This window comes from Lepidochelys kempii, chromosome 6 (genome assembly GCF_965140285.1).
Source record: "Lepidochelys kempii isolate rLepKem1 chromosome 6, rLepKem1.hap1, whole genome shotgun sequence".
Lineage (NCBI taxonomy): Eukaryota > Metazoa > Chordata > Testudines > Cheloniidae > Lepidochelys > Lepidochelys kempii.
Window position 1 is genome coordinate 25893969 of NC_136385.1, and position 26611 is coordinate 25920579.

At 43.8% G+C, this 26611-nt stretch overlaps 1 protein-coding gene across 2 annotated transcripts in view; it reads right to left on the reverse strand.

The window, feature by feature from the left end:
- The window catches only part of TOLLIP (toll interacting protein), a 58176-nt gene extending 48054 nt beyond the window's left edge, over positions 1-10122 (reverse strand). For both annotated transcript variants that reach the window (XM_073347201.1, XM_073347200.1), the window contains exon 1: positions 9986-10122. In XM_073347201.1, coding sequence (XP_073203302.1) covers positions 9986-10018 — 33 coding nt within the window. In that variant the 5' untranslated portion in view covers positions 10019-10122. The remainder of the gene's footprint in view (positions 1-9985) is intronic.
- Between the last annotated feature and the right edge of the window lie 16489 nt (positions 10123-26611).

Consider the following 26611-nt stretch of genomic DNA (forward strand, 5'->3'; position numbering starts at 1 on the left):
GCTTTTGTCAGTATAGCTTGTTTGGCTAGCAAAAAAGGATAAGCTATACCAGCAAAAGCACCCATCTGCTTGTATAAACTGTATCTACACGAGGAGGGTTTTGCTAGAATACTATATTGGACTGATATATGTATACTGGCAAAACATTTAACTATAGAACTAGGCCTCAGTACCTGCTTGCACAGCACTCAGCATAGTAAATTCCCCAATCCTGAGCGATGGCTCTGGGTGCTACAGCGATACACACAATCAATAATGGAAAGCAGGTGGTACAGTCGTTTGAAAGGACTGACATTAATTCCTAGACAAAAAACTATATTAAAATAGATTTATAGTTAAGAGTGTCAGTAAAATAATACAGTATAGAAATACTGCAGTTATCCCCAAGCCAGACATTATAAACCTATGGAACTCAAAGTTCAGATTTCTTTTAAGTTTTACCTTAACATGTTACAGTAGGGAAATGCAGAGTTGGCGCATCGAACATCCTTAAGTGTGCCTTGTAGTAACACCATGCAGTACCATGGTTAGGCTTAAGTCATTTTAGTGTCTGAGGTCCCAAATTAGATTAAACTGATTAAAAAAACACTTTAGATTTTCTTGCCATCCCCCCAACAGTGTCACTACAAGGCACAATTCAGGTTGCTCATGTGCTTTAGAAGAGTAGTGTGGGTAGGCTTGAAAACACTTAGAAATATACTGTATCCTTCTCTTCTCCTACCCCATGCCAATCCAGAACCAAGACCAGTCCCTGAAAACAAAGACCTTTGCTGCTGCTGCTGCTGTTCTAGTCTGGGCAGAAAATCCCCACTACCCTCTTGGTCAGCTGTTCCTGCTATATACTGGGAAGCCCTGGCCAGAAGTGGGCTTCCCCTGTCCCCACTGTGTGGGGAGGCTGGGAAACCTGAGGCCTCTCTCCCCACCTCTGGCTCCTGGGACACAAGAGGGGGAAAAGTTATAAGTATCCCTGTAAACCCTCACCTGTGAAGTTACCAAAACAGCAGACCCCATAATAATCTCCATTTTTAAGTCTTACTCCTTCCATTTGTAAAAAAACCAAGATGTTTTGATTTCATCTTTTAACCTATGCTGTTTAAGAGATGCTGTAACATCCAGCACACTCCATGTTTCACCAGCAAGCTGTTGACTACAAAATCCTCTCTGTTGTCCGCTTGGCACTGACTTGCACATTGTCTGTGTCCATCCCAATTTGTTGGGGTTTATACAAAGCTGGTCTTTGAGCCAATCATTTGCAGAGTGCATTTGTTTCCCACAATGAAAATCCACAGTTGGAGTGCTGTCCATGTTGTGCTTTGAAACCAGTTCCCAAATAGGATGCACAATATGGAGTACAAGCCAGAGAACAGTAACGGAAGTTGAGAGGAACTGGAAAAGCTTTCAAACACTGAACACCTACAGTTTTCATTTCTAGATTAAAAATATTGAGCAAAGAAAATTCATATGTACAGAGATTAATTTAAGTAGTACATCTTACCAACTTTATTTTTATAAAATTGAGCTGATCAGTAGAGTGAATTTGTCTGTTTGAAAAATGGTATTAGTAAAGAACAGTCATGAATTTGGATTTTCTTGCACTTCAAAATCTATTTTAATGAGTCAACCAAATTCCTGAACATTTACATTCTACTAAACATACTTTCATATTTCAATTGGATATGATTTTCTTCATTAAGCATATGTAGTATTGCTGGCTGAAAAATTGATGGCATATTTCCATTTCAAAGCTGGCTACAGACAAAGAATGGTAGGTGAAGCAACTATTATGTATTGAGAGGTCAATTCTGAAACCTGGATACCTTAAATGCCCATTTGGGTGTCCTTTTAAGTGTCTATGGATTCTTTCAGTAGCAAAATCGGGGATTTGGGCACTCAACCTTGAAAACTGGATCTAAAACCTGCAATGTACTTTGGGAGTTTCTTATTTGAGGCCTATGCTACATAAATTAACAGAAGCATTATACCTTTGAAATGTTGTCACAGTTGGAAAAAACAGCCTTCTAATTACTCATGTGAGAACCTTGCCCCTGGGGCTCCGCACGCCCACTCAAAACTATGTGCATTCAGCAATCTGCTTAGACCCATTTTACCTAATTCAATAAACTGTTTATTTATCATGCAGGAGCCTTCTTTTAAAGGACAGACATTCTGATCATAGTTATTTCAACACTATGGTTGAGATTTAAACACACAGTTTAGAAAAAGGAAGATTTACTTATTAGTAACTAGAGTTCAGAATATATTGGTCTCTGTAGAGACCCACTAACCTCCCTCTTCTCTTTTTCATCAGTCTTTAAAAACAGATTTCAAAAAGCTTCTGATAAGTGTGATACAGTTAATATATCCCAAAATGATTGTGGTTGCAATCATTAAGGAAAATCAAGTTATTCTGATATCTAAAGTCATAACACAATTCAGTAGCACATTTACACCTACAAGGCTAAAGCATTTTAACCATGTCAGGGCAGTGACTTTTGTAACAAGGTCTCAAGACATGGTACAGATAGGGCCACCAACTGTTCACACTTCAGTATTTTAGTAACAGGAGAAAAACAAAGTTCCAAGGCAAAGAGTGGTGCAACATGACTAATAAATTTCTTAAAGGTGGTGTAGGAAGATAAATGCTTGCCATGCAGCTTCTCTCAAGCTCAGTCTGTTTTGGTTTTGAATTGTTTATTTTTAAGAAAAAGGTAGCATACAGGTATTTAACATAAAATAAATATTTGCCAAGCATGGGAAAAACCAAGTGTTTCAATGTTCTCTATAAATATCTGTATTCTGTAAAAATCAAATTTCAAAACAGGAAAGGTTCTAACCTTTCAAAGTTCCAAGTACCTGCAGCTACTGGTATTCAGAAGGAACCAGCATCATACAGTACTGTTTCAGGGTTACAGATAGTGACTGAATCCAAACTGAATTCTGTTGTAAGTTGTGCAAGCTTTATACCTTAGTTTCTAAACAATATGATAATATATTTTACTTGTTCCTGCTGTAACTACCTAATAAGGATGTTGAAAGTCTTAATTCATTTGATATTTCAAAATTCTTTGCAAACATGAAAGAGTCTAGAGAAGTGTCAAGTATTATAGCTGTAGCACAAAAAACAGCTCTGCTATGGTTAAGGTTGAGGATAGCTAACTGTTTAGAGCTCATAGAACAGCCGAGCCTTAAAATCTGTACAACTAATCAGACTTGAAATTTGGTGCTCCCAAATTGGAGGATAAATAAAATAGTTGTTCTTGAATGTGTGTGCGCGTGCGCTCAGTTAAAAATAAAACCAGAGCTCAAATCATAGCAAGGTCTAAAATGTTTAAGCATTACTCCAGTGGAGTGCATGGCATCCACCAGCACTTTGGGGGAAAAATCAAGATAAAATGTCACTTCAAAAAGAGTTTGCTGCTCTAGTTAGGCATGCACTAAACAGTTCTAAGGCTCACATGCCTTTTCATATGACTACTGGACTACATGGAGGATACAGGATTTTTAACCTTCAAAGCATCACACCAGCTGAATAGCTCAAGAGATAAGAAATAGTCCTCTGAACCAGACTCACCCTGCCACTGTCAACTGGAATCCCATCTTGGGCAAAATCTGGAAAAAAAGGCTGGAAGGCATATTCCTAAAGTCTGTTGAGGATGGGGAGTTATTTTAGAAGATTAGCAAGTATTTTGCTCACAATGTCCAACCTAAACCATTTTCCTAATGTCCAACCTAAACCTCCCTTGCTGCAATTTAAGCCCATTGCTTCTTGTCTTATCCTCAGAGGTTAAGAAATTTTTTTTTTCTTCCTCTGTCTTGTAACAACCTTTTATGTACTTGAAAAGGTATGTCCCCTCTCAGTCTTCTCTTTTCCAGACTAAAAAAACCCAATTTTGTCAGTCTCCCCTCATAGGCCATGTTTTCTAGACCTTTAATCATTTTTGTTGCTCTTCTCTGAACTCTCTCCAATTTGTCCACATCCTTTTTGAACGGTGGTGACCAGAACTAGGCACAATACTCCAGCTGAAGCCTAATCAGAGCAGAGTAGAGCAGAAGAATTACTTCTCGTGTCTTGCTTACAACACTCCTGCTAATACATCCCAGAACAACGTTCACTTTTTTTGCAACAGCGTTACACTGTTGATTCATATTTAGCTTGTGGTCCACTATGACCCCCAGATCCCTTTCTACAGTACTCCTTCCTAGGCAGTCATTTCCCATTTTGTATGACCATTTACTCCTACCAACAAGTTCTCCCCTCCCCCCCTTAAAGAAGCCATTAGAAAATTAAGTGGCCAAAACAAAAATCTTGTTAACATAAAGTTAAGGTTTCTGTGGGTAGGGCCCTACCAAACTCACAGCCCTGAAAAACGTGTCACGGACCATGAAATCTGGTCCCTTGTGTGCTTTTACCGTATACTATACAGAGTTCATGAGGGAGACCAATTTTTCTGAAATTGGGGGTCCTGACACCAAAGGGAGTTGCAAGGTTATTTTAGGACAGGAAGGGAGGGGGTTGCACTGTATTGCCACCCATACTTCTGTACTGCCTTCAGAACTGGGCAACCGGAGAGTAGCTGCTGTTGGCCAGGTGCCCAGCTCCGAAGGCAGTGCCCCGCCAGCAGCAGCGCCGAAGTAAGAGTGGCAATACCATACCATGCCCCCCTTACTTTCACGCTGTCTTTAGAGCTGGGCGGCCAGGGAGTGGCGGCTGCTGACTGAGGGCCCAGCTCTGCAGGCAGCAGCCCTGTCTTCAGAACTGGGCTCCTGGACAGCAGCCACCACTCTGCAGCTGCCCAGTTATGAAGGCAGTGCTGCAGCCAGCAGCAGCATAGAAGTAAAGGTAACAGTACCACAAACCCCTTACAATAATCTTGTGACCCACCCCAAACTCTTTTTTGGGTCAGGACTCCTGAAATTTAACAGCGTTGTAACCGTAGATTTAAATAGCTGAAATCATGAAATATAGAATTTTAAAAATCCTACGACCATGGAATTGACCAAAATGGACTGTGAATTTGGTAAGGCCCTATCTATGGGCCCTTCCACAGAGTTGAGTTCAGCAAAATTCAAAATATGTATTTCATCTTTTTCTGAAGTTTGAATTTTGCTGACCTCGACTCTCTGAAGGGCACTAGCTATCACCAGAAAACCTTAATTCTGCATTAACAAATTAGGTCTTGTTTGATTGGGCTTGCTTTTTTTGGCTATTTAGTTAGTATTATACGACAACTTTTCACATAAAGAAATATCCAGTCTACCTATTGCTGCTCTACATGTAGCCCATGCAAACTAATCATGACCTGAGAGTGCCTTGTATTGTTGGGGAAAAAGGATAAATGTCCTCACAAACCTCAGTTTAATTATTCCTATGAGAAAAAACAGCATTTTGCAGCTCTGGCACCTAGAATTCGCAGCTTTTGCCAACTTTGGGTCAACAGAAAAGGTCAAGCACTCTCAGCACAAATACAAGCTTGGGATGGAGGTGTTTTCAATAAAATATTCTGTAAAGGCACTAGTTAAAACTTATTGCCTTTATTTTACTTATGCTGAACAAACCACTTAATTATTTGGGCCATGAGATCAGAGACCAACTATATTCCGTAAGGCTTGTTTACGGACAAGGAAATGACTGATTTGATCAACTTGATATCTGCAGTCAGGATCTCAATCAAATCAGTCTTTTCAGCTATTTAGAAACAGATGACTGAGTCAGACATCATCTAGATCAGGTCCATTATATCTATGGCCTTGTCTACACTGCCACTTTACAGCACTGCAACTTTCTCACTCAAGGGTGAAAAAACACCCAAGCGCTGCAAGTTTCAGCACTGTAAAAGTGGGAGTGTAGACAGTGTACCAGCGCTGGGAGAGCTCTCTCCCAAAGCTGGTGCCGCGACTACACAGCCATGTTAAAGCACTGCGGTGACAGTGCTTTAGTATTGCTAGAGAAGACATCTCCAGACTGGCTTCATAGGGTAACAACTGCAGCTTTTGGATAGAATAAAGAAACCCACCAACCTTTTGATCAAAATCAAAACTACTATTCCAGTATCATGATCCATAAAAGATATGTTTTAGTGGTTTAAGCACTGGACACCATGATATCTGTGTTCTACTGTTCAGATACAGATGTACTTTGTGACCACGGACAAGACATTGAAACTCTATGCCTCGGTTTCCTCTTGTGGAAAATGTTGATGTATGAATAGGCTTCTAATTCACATCCAGATTTGCTTTAAAAAAGCATGGGCTTGTGAAAAATCACCCCGAAGCACAGCAAATTTGAGCACTTTAAAGCGCTAGTGTTGACAGGCCCTGGGTGTTGCGCGCTCCCAGCACTTGGAGCTATTCCCCTTGTGGAGGTGGATTACCAGAAGCGCTGGGACACCTCTCCCAGCACTCACGTGTGACCACACTCACACTTCAAAGCGCTGCCGTGGCAGAGCTTTGAAGTTTCTAGTGTAGACTTAGCCTCAGTGTCTGCGTGTGTGTGGAGGAGAGGTTGGGGGAGGAGGTGGCATGAGGGAACTGCTTATCCTGGGAATTTAAGTACTGATTGCACTGACAAGTTTTGAATTCTTCTACATCAGCACACACATCAATAAACCTTCTTCCTTTCCTCCAAATTTTTTTTTGCTTAACAGACAATGCTTCTGGATGTAACAGAAATCCTTTGAGTGAATCAGGGTAGCTTTCTGAAAGCATTTTTCTTCAGTAAATGAGCACTCAGTAGCATTTTCTACATCACTTTGCACATTTTCTGTGATAACAGTGTACCACAGAGACCACCACCATATCACAACTGTGACTCAAAAGCAAGTAACATTTACAGCTTCAACCATATTTTTATGAAAAATTATTAAGTGCATGGAGGCATTGTAAGCTTCCACTCATTTCTAGCTAGAAATTTTGAGATCTGAATTTACTGCAGAACTCAAAGCTTGATCCTTGACCAAGCAGCAGCAGGATATCTAGAGGACATTTGCCATCCCTGTACACTGGCATTTCAGGTTCAAGTATATCCCTTTGCAATACAGTTAAATTAGGGATTCCTCATACATTCCAGTAAGAGCGTGATAAGAGGATGGCAAGTCAAATGCTAATATTCAGAAAGAGCAGCACCTCTTTAGCAAGAGAGCTCTGAATGAAAAAATAGCTGGAAGATATATCTCATCATCAACTTGTTTGCCACTTTACTCAAAATTGACTGCAAAAAGGAACAATTTAAGGAATTATGAACTTCATATTTTCATCTCACAGATTTAACTTGGACAGAATATTTTTAGTAGCACCTTTCACATCAACCACACATGTTAAAGATGCAAGATACTGATCATACAATAGCTACAAAAAATACAGCTGCCATTAAAAATCAGCCATAGTTCACATATTAGAACTTATGTTGTTGTGAAAGGAAGAATATTGGTCAAGATACCAGGGTACGCAAAGAGCCAGGAATATTCCACCTGAACATTTGCTACTGATTGTCAGAAGAAACTTCAGTTTTTAATCATCCGATAAGCTAAATGACTGGGATTGTAACTTAATATGTACAAATGAGAGCTACAAATTGGGAAGCATGGACATAAAAGACTGGTGTCAGCAGGCAGTATATTCAATTCTATTATATGCTGCCAGGCATTCACACTTGAGAACCTTGGAACTCTTCCTGCTTGGGTAAACTAATACCACAAAGGTCACATTCTCCACAGCATAGGAGTGGATGGAACCTAATGTTCAGTGCTTTAGCACCCTTTAGTGGTTACTTACTTCCAGTACAGTTTTGGAAGAAGCTGTTTGCCCTTCAAGCTACAAGGAGAGAAATACAGAAATTGCATCTTTTGCTGTGGAAAGAGAATCAAAAAAGGGGAATTATGTATTCCAGTGACAGGGCAACCTTAGTAATCAACAGAGCCCATTTAATTATATATTGCAAGTCATTTCTCTGAAGGATGAGGATTACATTACATGGCTAAACCCAGAATGTTAAAACTGGGGAGGAAGGCATGAGCTCTTACCAGGGGTTCTCACACTTGCAAATAAAAAGTGATAGTTAAATAAAGTTTTACATAAGTCAGGCAAAAATCACAACACTGTGTTAAAGATACGTACAGAAAAGCCTAAATCAATACATAGCACTGAATTACAGGTAACTTACTGGGACATTATCAGCATAGTTTCTCCTTAAAATCATCTGAAATCCGGCAGACAAGTGCTATGTTATACATTTAGCACATTGATATAAACATTAAATATCAAGAACATAGGTAGATATGAAGTAACTTCTAGACTGACAAATGAACATCAGATATCAGCAAATAGCAAACACTGACTAAACATGTTTTATATTTCAGCCAGTTAATAACCAGAGATTAATACCATTTTCTATTAAGATCGAACAAGGTTTGTACAAAATATTGAGCAGTTGTTTTTGGCATCACAGCTATAACAAAATCTCTCTTTTAAAGAACTGTTACACGCTGTCATTTACTATTTTGGAAGTGACATTGCAATTTCATCTCTTTGCACACCAACAACTTTAAAAGATCATTCCATTTAAAAATCACTTGTTGATACCACCAAGTGACAGCAGAAAACTTATTGTATTTATATTTCCCCAACTTCAATCTCCTGCCCCCAAAAACCCAGCCTATAAGAGCTGCAGAGAAAAGACGTTCAAAATATCAAATTGAGATACCTTTAACTAGTAAGAGAAAATCTGTAACCTAAGGAGATACAATTGAATTTCATAATAAGGGGTAGGACGTAGGTCTCTAACCAAAAGAATCAGGGTTAAAAAAACCCTCCGCGTAAAGATTTTAGTTCTCACCAACAAAATAGAATTACGAAAACCCACTATATAAAGAAGAGTGGCCACTCAGAAACAGCTAATACAAATGGGATGATTCAAGAAAGAGCTAGGGAGATGCCCAAAGGATATCACCGTCATCAGATGAGAAAGGCAGCTATAGCTCTTTAAGTACAGCAATTTAATGGAATGACTCAGTCTTCTTGTCTCTCAGCATCTCTTACACAGATTCATTGTACTGTTTGGTCTCTGTATATTTTGGTTAAGTAATTTAAAATCCTCAATTAAAAATAAAATTTCAAAAATGAGTCTTCCCCAAGCTAGCCTGTGCTGCCACTGGACATAAAGTGCAGGAATGGGGTACAGAATTAAGGCATGTGTTACACCAGATGCAGTCACAGAGCATCGAGCAGCGGTGAGGCCCACTGGCAGCAGTAGACAGTGGCCCATTTCAACATGTCACCTGTGCACACACCTAGGAAGTGGCTGTTTCAAATCAAATCCAGGATGACCCTCATGCGCTGCCCTAAACTGGCCCATCATCACACAACTTTTGGTTGAAGTTTCACCTACCCCCGCCCCCCCTCCACACACACACCCTGCCGGTGTCACCCCTAAACAGCAGAGACAGACAGCTGCCCCCTAACGTCTCACTTCCCAGCAGCAGCAGGTTTCTCAGTTCGGGAGGAGAGCAGGGCAGACCCCGTGCACCCCTCTGCCCCCCCCACCCCCCACCCCGGGTCATTTTTTCGCCTCCCCTGCCTAACGGGCTATGCTGGGGGAAGAGGCGGAGGCCCCCCATCCCTGGTGTGCCACGCGGGGAGCGGATGATGGGCACAGAGCACCCAAAAGCCCTTCTCAAGGTGGGAAGAAGGGGCAGGCTCTCCCCGCCCCCCACCATGGGTGATGGCAATGGGGAGTCCCCGTGGGCCCTCCCCCACCCTTGGCCCCGGACGCTAGGGTATGAATGGCGGGGAGCCACCCTGCCCAAGGCCCGCTGGCCGGGCGGGCGGGCGGGCTCTGGCGAGAGGGCAGACGCCCGGCCCCCGGGGCTCACGTCCCTGGCGAGAGGGGACAGGGACCGGGGAAGAAGACACCCTGCCCCTGGGGCCCAGACCGGGGGGGGGGGCACACACCCTGCCCTCGCCCCCATGGCCCTGGGTAGCGGCTGCTCACCGGGCCCCGCTGGGTGCTGACGGTGGTCGCCATGGGGGGGGAACCCGCCTCTCTGCGCCCGAACAGGCCGCCGCTAACCCACCCTCTCAACCCAAGGCTCCGGCGTCAGCTGAGCGCAAGCCGAGCCCCCGCCCCGCTGACCCGGCACTGCGCATGCGTGGCACAACGGATTCCCCCGCTCCAAACCCCGCCCGCTTTGGCCGCTTCCAACAGCGAACCGCTAGGCAGGTAACACGCATGCGCCCTCTGGCGGTTCGTCACTGACCCCCACCACCTTTGGTCTCCAGCCTCGCGCATGCGGCAAGGGAGTTCGCGCCTTCATTTCCCCCTTCCCCGCCATAAGGTAATACGCATGCGCAACTCCGCTCGTTGTTCCCCCAATTGAGAAGGGGTGGGGGAGAGAAGCGGCCGCTTGGGTAGCGCATGCGCATATGATATGGCTGGGACAATGAGTTCGCGTGAAATGTCTCTCAAACGGCTATACTACGCCTGTGCAATAGAATGGGCCCGCCCCGCCCTCTGCAGGTGAGGGGCGCAGAGCCCGCCGGCACAGAGGAGGCGCTGCTCCAGCAGGAGGCGCTGTGCACCAGCGATGCGCCTTTGGGGCGGCGCTTGTGCCGGGCTTGTGACAGGGGGCTGGGCGGGGCTGGGCTGCAGGGACTGAGCCCCTGTTGTCAATGTCGCGACTGTGTAGCTACACCGAGCCACTGTTTTAGGTCGCTAAACTGCGACTTTTTATTGAAAGCTGGGGACTGTTCAATAGGCCTAATGGTGGAGTGAAATATGGGCATGGATGGGTGTACTGGGGGGCAGGTGCGCGTGTGTGTGTGTGTAGTGTGAGGAATGTTTGTGTGCATGGCTGGGACGTGGGCGTCCCGTCTGCAATTTTCACCGGGTCTCTTTTGCTGGAGTAAATCTGCTCTCTCTTAGTTTTGACTGAAGTATTAAAACACCCGAAGATAACAGCTGATGATTTTAATACATTTTTTAAAGCAAACGAGCAAGCGTTTTCTTACATAGGCTGCTTCCCGCAACAACACAATCCTTTTTTATCCCTGGGGAATTTTCCACATTTATGTGTAATATATTGAGCCTTAACTCATGGTTTGTTAAGTATAAGGACTATTGAGTATTATTGGCATGAAATGTTTTGTCGTCAGCTGTCTAATGAAGGTTGTATTTCTTTGCTGAGTACCTTATTGTGCCTAGTCTGTATGAATTGTACTTAATTATATTCTGTGGTTTTTCCCCTTGTTAGAAGATACTAGAAAGAAGAAAATAGAAAAAAAATTCTTTACAATTGAAATTTTTTTAGTCAGATACTGATATGCAAGAAGTAACAGTAATACAATTGTAGGTAAACAGAAGTATTATTTGACTTTTTTTGGAATTTTTTTCTAAAAAAGAAACAACTTAAGATATGACTATATTACATTTTTTCTTACAAATTAAAATGGGGCAAACGTCCAGGCCAAACAAAAAACCAGGGACATACTTTTGAAAATTTTTCTCACAGTGATATAAAATAAATTTATCCTACACACTTGCAAAAACAGGATTTTTAATTATGAAATATTTTTCCATAACCTATTATTTTGGAACATGTCATGTGGAAAGACTTGAATTAAAAAGCCCTCTCCACTTGGAAAAATATATTCTCATCACACATCTGTTATTAAACACTTACTATATTTCATATTCCTGTTCTTTAAAAACCACATGAAACCCATCAGTACTTTAATTCAACCCCAACCATTTGGAAAATATGTGTTCGGAGAGCTGTAATGATTCTAGAGCCCATAATATTCTTGTCTATAGTGCAAGCTTTGAACAAAACATGGCATCTTTGGACATGGCAACCACATGGATCCATTGGCGACCAAAAGAAAACTATCACCCAGTTTTCCACACACTGATAATATAGAATGTCTAGGGCTTAGCAGTTTTTTGTGCCATCTAGCAACTTTTCAAGGTCCATCTGGCAATTTTCACTGATTGGCATTTGACAACACTTTCCAAGCAGGGACCTCACTGCCCCACCGTGAGACACCCATATGTCAACACATTGCACCAAAAAGATCCCAATACCAAAACAACCAGTGTCCTCACACACATCAAAACAACCTCCATGCTGAGTGAACCTGTACCCTTCAGCAAAATGGCCTCTGTGCAGGTGTGTTATTGCACAAAGACGGTACCATCCCCCACCAAAAAGGCCATTGCCCCCCTGCCAAAATGCCACTGTGCTGAGGTACCATTGCAATGAAAGCCTTCCTCCATCCCAAGACAGCCCTACCCAGAGACATCAGTATCCTGAAATGCCCCGTATTGAGATTCCATCCTCCCATGCCAAAATGGCCATTGCCTTGCCCCAAGGCACCACCACGCTGCACAGAGACACTCCCACGCCTTGCTAAGACACCACTGGCTGCCTCACACTGAGACAGCCTCACCCTGTACAATCCCCCAGTCTGTGTGCGATGCCTCTGTTCCAGATCACCTCTGATGTGCCATGCACCAAAATGTCCATTATGCTACACAGGGACACCCACTGAATTCCAAGACACCACTGCCCAACCCTGAAATGCCTTTGTCCCTTATTGAGACACCACTGTTCCACCCCAAGATGCCTCAATTTCAGACAACTCCACCCTGCTTCTGCAAGACAGCCCTTTCCAAAGAGCCCCAACATAGAGAGACACCAGCGAGCCACTATAAGACACTATTTATTAAGAAGCGCCTGCCCTGCACTGAAGCACCATCATCCTAATCCAAGGTAGCACTGGGCCAGAACACTGCTGCGGTACGTCATGATGACATGGTGCTTGAACTCACGGGGATATGACATGGCAATGTGTGGGTAAAACATTACCACAATCACCTTGTACTGAAATAGCATTGTGAGGAGGTGATGGAATGGCACCAAAACATCATCACTGTCACTTTGCACTAAAACATCATAACAATTTGACAGTGAAACATCACCATCACAGTTTGCCAAAATGCCATTATGAAGTGGCATGTCAATGTAGCAGCTAAACACGATTGCCTCAGACCAAAATATAATTGTGAAGTAGTGGAACCATGTGGCAGTGGAGTGTCACTATGACCTTGCACAGAAAAATCATCGTGATGCAGTGCAACAATATAGTACATCACCATCACATTGTGCAGAAACAGCATGATACAACATTACACTGTGGGGAAGGATCGCCATTACCATTCTCTTGTGCCAAAAACTCACTGTGATGCAGTGCTAGGAAATGGAGGTGAAACATAGTCACTGCATTACGCTGAACCCCCCATCACGACATAGCACGGTGAAATGAGGGTAAAATGTCTCCATTGCCTTGTGTGGAAACATCATCACAACATGGTGCAATGATGGGATAATGAAACATCTGCCTCACATTACACTGAAACATGATTATGATGCGATGCAGCGGCATGGCAATGAAACATTGCACTGAAATATCATTGTTACACAGCATGACAAGTTGAAGACTTGCCACATTACCATCATCTTGCACCAAATGATCATGGCGATGCACCACTGTGATAAGGCAATGAAATATCTCTATTACACTGCACTGAAACAGCCTTGGGAGGCCGCAGCACAGCAATGGGATGAGGAAACATCACCATCACTTTGTGCTGAAACGTTGTGATGTATCACAGCAATAGGGCATTAAGATGTCTCCAGCACATTATAATGAGGCACAATATCATGGCAGCTAAACACTGCACTGAAACAGAATTGTAATGCAGCAAGAATATGTAGCAGGAGAACATCCTCACTGTGACCTTGTGCTGAAATATCACCACTGTGTTGAATACAGCAACCTGATACTATGTGCTGACATAGCAATGGAACAGCCCTATCATATGGCAACAAAACGTCACCATAGTGCCACACAGAAATATGGCAGGGAACCATCACCTCCCAAGTTATGCTGTGAGCATTTCCACAGATTTTCTTTCCCCAAGATAATGTCCTTTTCGAGGGTGTCCTGGGGCAGCAACCAGTAGTGGAAGTTCTGTCATCATGGCCTAACTGAAGCCGTGCTGGCAGAGGAGTGGCTCAGAGCAACGGGTTCATGAGGTAGTGTGGAGGCACAGGACCACCTGACAGACACCACCAGTGTGCAGATCTCAAGGGGCCACAGATTCCAGAGTCCAAACTCCCTGCCCGTTCAGCCAATTTCCACCCACTCAATCATAGAACCATCTGTTGGAAACTCTGCATGGGGAAGCTGACAGAATATTCCTCCCTGATATTCTGCAGGGGGCGTGATCTGGCTCTTGGTCAGGAAACCACCTGTGCCTTCATCCCAGGTTTGCCACCACTGTATGGTAGCTAGCCCAGTTTTAGTGATTTTTTGAATGTTCAGTGTTTGACCTCTTCCAACCTATTATGCAATTCCAGTCTTTTCAGAAGAATAAAGGCAGCTTCAGTATTCATTTGAGTGCTGTTCTGAGAGAGAAAATCTGATCATTTCAAAGCCTATTTAAATAACATAGCTGTTTCCTGCTGTTAGGATCTGCTGCATGAATTTAGTCATTAATTAAAATTCTAGTGCAGATTCCAACAGCTGGAAATAGAACAGTGCAATTAAGAGCATTCCAAATATATAACAGATTTTTTTCCAGCACAATCATAGCACTTGTATAGAAGAGGAGAGGCCTCAACTTCTTGCTCTTGTCTTACTAGCTCAGGAAATGGGCATGATGGGACATAACTGAAATGCGGGTGTGGGGTGTTGGGAAGATAATACAGTTGACACCAGATGCAAGCCAAGTAGCTATGTGATGACAGAGGCTGACAGGCTCTCTGGTATATTTACAAATTGTTCCTCTGCTAGAACTAGAATTCATTTCAGGCTATAGGATCATAAATGAAGCAAAGCAGTCCTTTCCCTATGACTGAACCATAAAAAGAGAGCCTCTATCATCAACAAGCTATAGCACTGAGCATTCACATGGATTAAAAATAAAAGGCTTTGTCTATCTTCCTGTCTTTACGAGGGGGAATGAGCTAGAAAAAGTATGATTTAGATTTAAACAAAGGCAGCCAAATTCACTCCAATGCAATTCATCTGATCAAAGATGAATTTGGCCCAGGAACACTATCCAGCCAAGAGACAGTTTCTTGGGTCTGGTCTTTGTGTGCCATGGTGCGACTTCTCTTGGGTCTGTACAAAGGTAGTTTTGCTATCCCTGAACCCGTGATCAGTAGCACTGAGCCAATCCCCTGGCATTGTGCCAGTTTTCCAAATCCCAAAGGGCTGATCTTGGAGCCAGGAATTGTTAGGGTATAAGCACATAAAGCAACACCGTCTTGCCTCTGGCTACATCCCCTGTGTAGAAGGGCTGTGAGAGGGGCCACCCATGAACTCCGCAAGATCGGGGATCTCCTCCAATGGCCAGTTCCGCAAAGTAAGTTTATGATTGTTTTGCACCAGCAAAGGAACACAAAATAGCGGGTTTGAAGATCTGACCCAAAGTAGATTCCCTGGCTATTGGTCCTGGCAAGCTCCCCCTAATCATTAGCCCTCCCCCTGATGGGCCTGATTCTCCAAAGCCTTGCCTCTTGAGTAGGCCTTTGCAGAGGTATAAAGCACTACAGTAAGGGGCAAGGCACTAGAGAATGGGGCTCAGTGATTCGAATGGTAGTTAAGAGCCTTTAGCATGAGGCCTGGAGGGAAGATTTACTTCTAAAGAACAATCGACACAAAGTTTTTGTGTTGATTTAACGCTATGAGTTTATAAAAGGTGCTGATACCAATACTGCTTTAGAGAAATCATTTATACTGATATGAACATCCTATACTGGTATAACGGCGTCCACACTATAGTAGTTGTAATTATAGCAGTTTCTAAACCAATATAGTTAAATCAGTACAAAAACTGTGTGTAGAGCTGCCCCAAGAGAAGGAAAATCAACACTTATCCTGATATAGATATATCATGTTGAGGGGGTTGGTGGGTGAAGGGGAATTAAAAGACCATATAACTATTCACATTTCTGTACCATGCAAGCAAGGGAAATATTAATTCATTATAAGCAATGCTGGCTTAACTACCTTATCCTCTGAGACATCAGGATGTTGTAATTAAAGAGACATGGGTTTATCACAGGAATCTCAAATAGATTAGATTTGAGACTGTTATTGGCCTCTACAAAATTTGTCCAAACAGAAAAAAAGAAACCAAAAAATAAAACCAACAGTGACATTATTAATTTATAGTTTCCTGTGATTTGTCAGTCCCTTATATGTATAGATTTGCAGTACAAAGGTTAACATTGTAGCTTCCTGGGTTTTCTATCATAATTTTTCATTGCAGTCTAATTTCCTCTTTTGCTGGGCAGAAAATTTCCTTTTTATTCAGCGGGAATAAACTTTCTCCACCCAAATTCTATTCATTTTAATTTTTTATCATTTTAAGTGTGCTGCAAAATGCTTTAAAATAAATAAAATGCTACCCAAATCTACGCATATATATTATCTGATGAATCCCTGAAACCACTGTGAAAAATCTCAGCTTTGCCATCTTGTGAGCATCCCAGAGAACTGCAAGTAGCCTGCAGTGAGGAGAGACAGGTGTTACTGTTTCCCCAAGTGGAGTATCACTGCAACCATGAAGCACTGGTGCAAAAATATTATGCGAGACATCTGATGAATGCATTGTGAATATGGTAATTAAAGTAGGAATGGAAGCCAAGGGAAAGGTGAGAGAACAAAAGTCATAAAACCTTGTTACTGGCAACATATGGGCATAATTAAAAAAAGGTTGAAAAGTAATTAAAGAAGCTAAAATGACAATAAATTAAATTTATTTTGTAATAAAAGTTTAAATGCCAAATTTCCCCCATCTCACTTTCATTCTAACTCCCATTTTCTTCCCCTCTGTCCTTTATCTCCTCCCTCCTGTGATCTCTCCCTTTATCTTCTTCCTCATCATCTGCTCCTCATTTTCTCTCTTTGTCCTCTAGCTAGTCTCTTGTGTGCTCCTTTATCTTCCTTGTCTCTTTCTTCTTCTTCTTACCCTTCTCTCCCCCATTTTCTCTTTTGCTTCAACTTTGTGTGATCCCTCTCACCCTTTCCTTTGGCTCCATTCTTATTATTAATTATATTAGAATGTCCAAAAGTGTGTAGGTTCCTTCACAGAAGACATACAAAGACACGGCCCCTGGCCCAAAGAGCTTATTATAGTCTAAAAATCACAGACATGGCCACTCACAAGTCATGGAGTGAGGAAAGCAAGGGTCACAGTGATACAACCACACAGTGGTTACTCAGCTTATGCATATACACACCTTGGTCCTTGACTTGTTTGATATTCACATACATAAAGGGCTTGAAAAATATCCCCAATACCCAGTAGTGAAGAGACTAAGCCTGCTAGTTAGACTGTATGTTTTTTGGGGGTAGGGACCATCTTTCTGTCATCCAGTGCCTATTAAAATGGGGTCCTGGCCCATGTCCAGGGTCCCTAATATTACTTTTACTTTTTATTTTGTTTTAAATATCTTTCCCATGCCAACATTGGTGCATCAGGCAGAAACCAGTCTTTTCCATTCTTCTCCATCGTTTTTACCAGAATGGTGGCCTGGTTTTGTTTCTATGATCAGGCTGGTGTTTTTATGAAGCTAGGTGGTTAGACTTGCACTCAGTCCTCCCCACTTTATCCAGACTTGGGTGGGGCAGTCACATCAAGGTGTGCTGAGCTTCGAATCATTAACACAATACAAGGAAAATTACAGGACAGGCTCACAACCTTATTTACAGGTTTCAGAATAGCAGCCGTGTTAGTCTGTATTCGCAAAAAGAAAAGGAGTACTTGTGGCACCTTAGAGACTAACCAATTTATTTGAGCATAAGCTTTCATGAGCTACAGCTCACTTCATCGGATACCTTACTTACATCACTATGTGCTCAGCTCTCAGGCTAGTCCTGCCCCCTCCTCCATAGGGCTTTGATTGCAGCACAACTGGTATAATTCTGCGGCACAGGAAGGAGGAGCACCGTTTGTTCAGGCCCCAACTCCATAGGGGTTTCTTACATGGCCCCATGTTGCTGACTTTGGGGTCATGGAAGAGGTGGGCTGTAGAGAAGTAGGAGTCGTTGATCTGCTGCTCTGTGGATCCAACCCACTCCATGATTGGAAATGGAGGAGAAGCAGAGGAATACTACAGCTCAAGGTTGCAGCAGTGTCCATGGAGACATACTTCTACAAACCTGGCTTTTCAGGAGTAGGATTTATCTCTATGTGAATGATGGAGATACTACCCAATAAATAATAGCAAAGTGCACACCTCCCACTCCTGGTACCGGCTCAAGCCTGGTGATGCACAACAGCAATGAAATAACAACATGGAAAGCTCAGACTGGATGCAGGCTGCCCTTAATGAACAATAATTTCCACTTCAGTGGCATGCAAGGATCTCACAGTGCACTGCAAAGATTCATTAAGCCTTGCAACTTGGTTGGGATGCAAAGGAACCACTTTATCCACCACTGAAATGGAGATATCTCTGGAATGAAACATGGTTGGTGTTTATTCGTGCACAGCAATGCTACACAGCACTTTATATCAGGATAAACACGCAACAGAAACTGCAGGGGAATACAGGTAGATACCTGAGATAGAATATGACCAAAACATCAGAATTAACATCCCTCCTCTTACAAAAAGCACTGTTGGTTCTTTGAAAACACAAGTTCAAAAAAATTCAAAAAAGAACTAGATAAATTCATGGAGGATAGGTTCATCAGTGGCTATTAGCCAGGATGGACAGGGATGGTGTCCCTAGCCTCTGTTTGCCAGAAGCTGAGAATGAGTGACAGGGAATGGATTACTTGATGATTATCTGTTCATTCCTTCTGGGGCACCTGGCAATGGCCACTGCTGGAAGACAGGATACTGGGCTAGATGGGCCTTTGGTCCGACCAAATATGGCCGCTCTTATGTTCTTAAGTCTTCTGGACCGCATTTTTATATCTCATTTAAAAGACAGCACCTCTAACAGCATGGTACCCTCCTAGCCCCACGTTAGCTAATTTGTTCAGTGCTGATTCAGCAAGTAAAATTCAACCCTAGTCTGAATTTGGCCTAAAAGGAAAAGTGAAACTTACTGAACTATCAGCCCTAAACAGGTGTTCCTTGAAAGTCTAACATCCAGGCACTGATCTAACTCAGCTTGTAAAATGTGATGTGCCATGATGACCGTGAATCACACTGGCTGAATGTCTGTGATCATGTCTCCCTATAGTGATAATCTCCAAAGAGGACAAGACTGCCACTATTCACACTTAATGAAGCCACTTCTGCAGCTCAAATGATGGCAGTTTGTGCTTTTTTTTGAAGCTGAAGGTCCTTGGTTCTATCTCCAGTGGGTAATGCATAGCAACTATATATCTGTGGCCATTAGCTTATTACAAGGTCAAGGTCATATGGCTTTGTTGCATACCACTGCTTTGCAATGGGAAAGAAGGAATGAAAAATGGCTGCATAAACACCTCCTATATTGCACAGAGCTGCCACTGGATACAGCTCTGTAAGGCGAGAAATAATCAAATATAAACTAATGCTAAAAATCAGTGCTGCCTCCCTCACACAACTATCTCAGACACAAAAGTGTCATAAAACAGAGATGTTAAACAGCAGGAGCTTCCCCCCACCCGCCACATAATTTCATATCACAAAGCCATAGTTACTGACTGAACTAGATTAGTATGGGCAAAATTGTTCTTCTAGCAATTGCTGGAGATTCTAGCAGCAAAGCCAAGAGCACTGCTGAGCAGTTAATAAGTGGCTGTTCTTTGGTCATGCTGAACTCAGAATAGCTTTCCAAAGGGGGGAAAGCAAATTCTATTGGCTTCCACACCTGGATGATCAATTTACAAGGGACAAAACTGAAAGTTACAGCTGAATCATTATTTACTTTATGGCTACATCTTCATCACCCAGTCCACCCCAAAATGAGAGTTATTTCATTTTGAATCTGGCTCACACCAGGCTTCCTGTAGGCTCTTTAGAAACAATTTCAGAGGCAGTTGTTTCAAACCAAACAGATTAGTGGCACAGTCTGTAATCATGGGGAAGGGATCGTTTCCCCGTCTCCCACCCCCCTTTGTCTTTCCTGGGTTTTTGGTTTGCTTGTTGTTTTAACATGCTAAATAAATGGGATCCGTCGGAGGATTAAATTTGGCACTGTTGGAGGGATATGTCAATCTCCAAGCTTGGCTAGAGCCCAATCCAGCAAAAGCAATGGCTCCCATTGTTTGGAAAGCAAAGCAAAGAAGGGGGAGGCAGGCAAGGCACAACGGGATGTCAGGAAAATTCAAGCATTGGAACAATTTTCTGTTTCCTTTTCAAGATGTTGCCTGGGCAGCCTGGTGAATGAAACTGTGTCTTTCTGGTAGAAGCTGGCCCAAGCTGCTAAAGTCAGACCTGGATCTTGAATTTGAACGTTGCCAGGGTTGCTGAGTATTTGGATTCAGGGATCTGATTCAGTTTGTTATAGAAACAGGGTCAGCATAGATATTATGATGATAGGTGCCTTAGAAAAAAACAGAGATTATGTTCCTCTGGATAAATTCTGATCTGGATCTGTTTAAGTGTATTGTGAGCTAGGATTTTGGTTTGCCCCATTATAGAGATGGGGCCAATTGTGCAGTTCTGATCCAGATCTGTTAGGATCCAGGTCCCTCCCATCCCCCAATTTCAGGGATGTCTGGCATTGGGTCCATCTCTAGTTTTGGTATTTGATAGCTGCATCCAGAGCACCGTCACTGAAATCATTACAAGGGTCTCAAGTCAGTGGTTATTGGAAAGCAGTTTTCACTACAATAAAAATAACAGAATTTTCTGCAGGGCTTGGCTAAATGGCACTCTGGCATCACTGCACAAGGCTTCCACCTCAGGAGACAGAAACTCAAAGCTGTCCGGGTTCACAAGTGTTTAGTACTACCCAAATAATCAATTCACATACATGGTGATTTGCATTTAAGAGACCATACTGATTCTCCCCTGGCTTGCATCTAGTGTAGTCACTTACAGCTGTATAAAGTGGGTCTCAAAGTCTTCTTAATCAGAACTGGGGGCCCAGAACCCAAGGTGTGGCCAAGTTGGACTGTAGGCCTTTGCACCATCCCATCCTAGGGGTGCCTGTTTGCTGGTCCAATCCCTGCAAACTCCTAGACAGTAAAGTATAAACAGCACGTTCGGCTTGGGAGAGAATAAGGCCAAGAATAGCAGGATCACTGCAGGAGAAGACTGAATGCATTGGGAGATCTGTGTCAATACATACAATTCCTGCCCATACTATGGGCCTGAGCCAAAGCCCATTGGAGTCAATGGGAGTGTTTCCATTAATTTTTACTGACTATGGATCTGACCTTAAGTCTAACAGTACCAAATGCTTCTGTCTCTCTCATCATATTCCCCTGCTTCTACTGTCCCCCTGATGAAAAGTTAAGTAATAAGGATACACAATATTGCTAAATTAATGGTAGCATGCCTTGTACTGAGCTTGGGTGAGGACTAGGGTGATGATTCGTCATTGTCTTACTGTGATATGTCAATGGTCTAAAACTGGGTAACTCAACAGTAAATCAGACCCTAGGTGGTTATTTTAGTCTTGGTGATTGCCCCTCCTCTCACCCAGGGTTGAGTTAAATAGTCTTGGCAATAGAGTGAAGCACATCTGAAGCATCTGCCTTGTAATCTGACAGGAAGGTATAATAGAAGGCTTTAACAATTCCATTCAAACTGTTAAAATGTATTTGTGTGATATATGAGCTCTTGAACCCCAACCTGGGAGCACCCAGACAGCCACTGCATCCTGGCCTCCACCCAGTATCTGCTGAAACCTGGTAGGCTGAGAAGCTAGCAGGACGACAGCCCCAGCCAAGGCACCACCTAAAGGAGCCTTGATTGGAGGATTTCCCAACTCCACCGATTGGTCAAACCATGCTATTGAAGCCAGCAGGAGGCATAGTAAGTTGTGTGAGGAACAAGGTGATTTCCTGTTGTGGGTGCATTGGACCCTGCTTATGCCTGCTTCCTACGCCCAACCCTGTTCCTTATTCCTGCTTTGTTCCAGCCTCACCCCACCCAGCCTTTGCTCCTGTTCCTACTGTGCTCCTGCTCATGTGCCTCTCTTCCTGTTCCATCCTGGCTCTGAGTGTGACTCTGGTTTGACCCTTGGCTCTGGCATTTGGTATTGGACCATGGCTCTGACCCTAAGCTTTGATTCTTGACTCTGGCTTGACCTCTGGCTCTGATAATTGTCAGTGGACTCTGGTGCTGACACTTCACTTTGTTCCCCCATGTGGTGGGGTGGTGCCCCACCCCCATGCTAATTTGGTCTACAACAGGCCAGAGCACCTGTGCAAGGAGACAGCCAATCAGGGAGGGCCTGTTAGAGAGCCAATCAGGGCCAGTATTACAGCTATCCAATCAGGGCTAGGCTAAGCCCTATATAAGGCTGCCCAGGAAGGAAGCAGGCAGTCTCTCCTAGGTCTTCAGAGGGTGAAGGTCTGTTTTCTGTGTGAGGGGGCCCCTGAGAAAAAGGGCCTAGCCTATGCAAAGGGGATGAAGGGGAAATGGCCCAGGGAGAGAGATGGACAAAGGGAGAGAAGGAGGACAGGCAGGAAGGCTACCGCCAAAGGGTCCCTGGGTTGGGACCCAGAGTAGAGGGTGGGCCTGGGTCCCCCCCTTGCATTTCCACCTGGCCATTAGGAGTGGCCATCGTGGACTGTACCAGACCCCTGCCAAAAGGGTTTAGACTTTGGGCTGTGGTTGGCCATTATGGCTGGGGTGAAGAGAAGGACTGCTGATAACACCAAACCCCTAGAAGTGGGTGAGACTGGAGCAGTGGGCACTGCCAGAGGGCAGTGTCCTGAAGAGGATGCCGCAAGCTGGGAGCAATGTAGGTTGAGACACCAATCTAGGGGGAGAGATGGATGGGAGACCACCAGCACAGGGTGCTCTGCATGAACTGAGCTAATTCCCAGAGTGAACAGCAGGAGGCACTGTGGTGGTGAGTCCCAACCCTGTCACACCCCACCTGGAGACTGATCTGTCCATTGGAGCTGATTCCAGCTCTGACTACTAGACCAGAATGCTTATGTCCTGGTCCATAATAATTTTAGCCTTAATTATGGAAGAGGCTTAGAATTGTGTAAGCGTTAGGAGCTTTATGGTTGCCTGATGATATCATGCCCATTTCTTGAATACCCAGTAATTGCAAAGGTGACAATATAATTAGACACATCTGCTAATTGTTTCCCTTTTAGGGTACACTTAGCAGCTAAGAGACAAAAGGTGTAAAACTAGTCTCCCTTGTCACCTTGTATTTTTACACACACATAACTTCAGATGTTCCATGCAAGTGTAGCAACTGCCATCTTGGTTATGATTAAGGATTGAATAAACCACCTTCAAAGCTAAAAGTGTGCACTTCTTACAGCTTAAGCTAAAAGACTAATGCCTGTATTTGGATTCTGTTACAGACACATATCCTTTGTGGACTGGACACACAACACCAGTAAACTGTGGGTTACACATGTATATCCCATTGACTATACCAGGCAGAGAGCTGTTTTACCTTGCTTTACCATGGATTTTCTGAGAGAAAGTTTACACCAGGGGTCTCAAACTCAATTTACCTTAGGGCCAGTGCCAATCCTCAAATCCTCCCAATGGGCCAATAATGTCACTCAGAACCTGCCTCACAAAACTCTACCCCCCACCTGCCTAAGGCTCTGGGAGGGAGTTTGGGGGGACAGGAGGTCTGGGGTAGGGGATTGGGGTGAAGGCTCTGGGAGGGAGTTTGAGTGCTGGATGCAGGCTCTGGGCTGGGACAGGAGGTGGGGGTGCAGGAAGAGGGGGTGGGGTTGGAGGCTTTGGGAGGGGAGAGGGGTGCAGGCTCTGGGAGGGAGTTTGGGGGTGGGAAGGTTTATGTGGGGTGGGGTGCAAGCTCTAGGAGGGGGTTGGGGGTGCGGCGCTTACCTGGGTCTCCAAGGTGGGGCAGACTGGGGGGGCCGCTGCATGCTGCTGCCCCCAGGCACCGCCCCTGCAGCTTCCCATTGGCCGCAGGGTCATTCAGGGTGGGGTCAGTGCCTGGAGGCACAGCCCCGCCCTGGGGCCACAGGGAGGGGCCAGTGTAATGACCAGGGCCCCTGGGAGGGGAGCGCCTGGGGGCAGCAGGTGGGGCCAAGAGAGAGACCTGACCCCAAAACTGCTGGAACCCCGCAGGCCACAATGGGGAGGTTTGCGGGCCGCAGATAGCCCACGGGCCGGGAGTTTGAGACCCCTGGTTTACACAATCTCTTCAGCTGTTTGGATTCAGTATTGTAACCCTTTGTAATTTTTATGTTGAAATGTTTCCAATAATATTAAATTGCTAAAGATAAGAGTGCAATAAAACCCAACTTCGTTTTCAAACCTCTAAGTTGGTTACAAGCCTCTAAGTTGGTTACAGAAAATGCCTTTAGTAAAGGGCCACAAGGTGACACGTTGAATGCTAAAACCAAACTTTATTTAAAAGAAAATGATTAGTTAAGCCAACATGCATGCAATTACTACTTACACGATACTACAATTACACTTATACTCCAAGATGACATAGCGTATCAATAGGTGATCAGTCTATGTACAACACCGGGAAGTACAGCCTTATAATCCTGGAACCTAACAGTACCCTTTTGATGATAATTGGAGCTCTCTTGCAATTTAGCAAGGCTACTCCTTTTATAATCCATTATAATAATAATAATTAATAATAAGCAACATTAAACAACCCCTTACCATAATTATATTTTCCCCCATCTCCTTTTAGTCTCTTTACATTACACATTATTTAAATTGACATCTGCGCCAATATCCTTCTCAGACTATAAGTGTAGATAGCATTTTAACAAAACTTTCCAAAATCTCAAAAAAACCCAAACCATAAACCTCATTAGAAACCTTGCTCAAACCAGTTATAACTAAAACATAACAGTAACATAACCCTGGATCATGTCCTTGCTAACTCTTTCTTTTCCATAGCACTGTATCTCCGACTTTTCTCTAATATTCTCACACTAGCAAATTCAATTTCCCATGCTCCTCTATATTTAGGCCCCAAACTCATTTATACTTAACACAGGCTACCATATGCACATTTCCTGTTTAAAGAAACAGCCATCATTGTGTCAATCAATGTGCAATTTCTCCTTTTACCCAACCTTACAGGAAACTGTCTCCAACCAAGCTATGGCAGAAGCGATGGTGAGAATTCACCCCTCTTTATCCATTTTCCTCCACAAGGTGTGAATTTCAAAATTGACCTGGGACTGTTTAAATGAGAGAGAGATCTCAGTTTGGACCTTACTCCGAATCGCCCCAAAATTAGGGGATGCTGGGATTTGGTGTTCCAGTTCAGCAAAGAGATGGGCCTGAGATGCAGAAGTTTATATTTGGAATTTATTATTAATTAGTTTATTATTAATTACTGTTATTATTTTATTTGTACTGCAGTAGCCAAGGGACAAGCCAGAGTCCAGGTCAGAAGTCAGAGGCCAGCATCAGAGCCAGGACTAGTAACTGATGACTGGAGGCAAGGCATAAGGGTGGGAACAGGAGGAAAGGCAAGGATCAAGCACAGAGCAGGACTCCATTGTTCTAGGCATTGTACAGACACAGAACAAAAAGACTAATCCTAATCCAGAGCTCCCCCAAAGTCTAGGGGGTTTGGATTTGGAGCTCTGGTTCAGGCCCATCTCTCATTTAAATGCTATCTTTGGTAAGAACAGGAAATGAATTTAACTCTACCGAGGGGAATTGATCCATATTGCCTCATGTGCTGGCTACCCTGGCAAAAATGGGCTGTAGGACAGGCATAAACTCCACCCACCAGGGGAACAATCCCAGTGAAAGATGGTGTTCTGTTGTGGGAGATAGGGAGAAGGATATAGTAGAAGGAGAAGTGGCCAGGGCATTCTTATGCCACAGCAATCCTGTACTCCTGCAACATTCCATAGGGGCCATTGCAGCAGCACCACGACTGAAGGCAATCCTCAGCGTGTTCTAAATTACGCGGGGGTGATTTTGCTCTTTGCCAGCCCCAGGACTGCAGGAAAGGGAATAAAAGTGTCTTAGAACTATCTTCTCCCCTCCTTTCGTCATTTGTGCCTAGCTCAGGGATCGGCAACCTTTGGCAGACAGCCTGTCAGGGAAATCCGCTGGCGGGCCGGGCCGGTTTGTTTACCCGCAGCGTCCACAGGTTCAGCCGATGGCAGCTCCCACTGGCCGCACATCCGTCAGTCTATGCCGCTTCCCACAGCTCCCATTGGCCTGGAACGGCGAATCGCGGCCAATGGGAGCTGCAATTGGCCGAAACTGCGGACGCTACAGGTAAACAAACCATCCTGTCCTGCCAGCTGATTTCCCTGGCAGGCCCCAGGCCAAAGGTTGCTGATCCCTGGCCTAGCATAACTATGAGATTTTTGGCTCAGTGCTCCAGAGGAAAGCATAGCATTTATTTATGTCATGGCATTATAATATTTTCAGTACTATTTTCTAGCCTAATCATTATTATACTTCCCAGCCATTACTGTCCTTTGCTTTAATAAG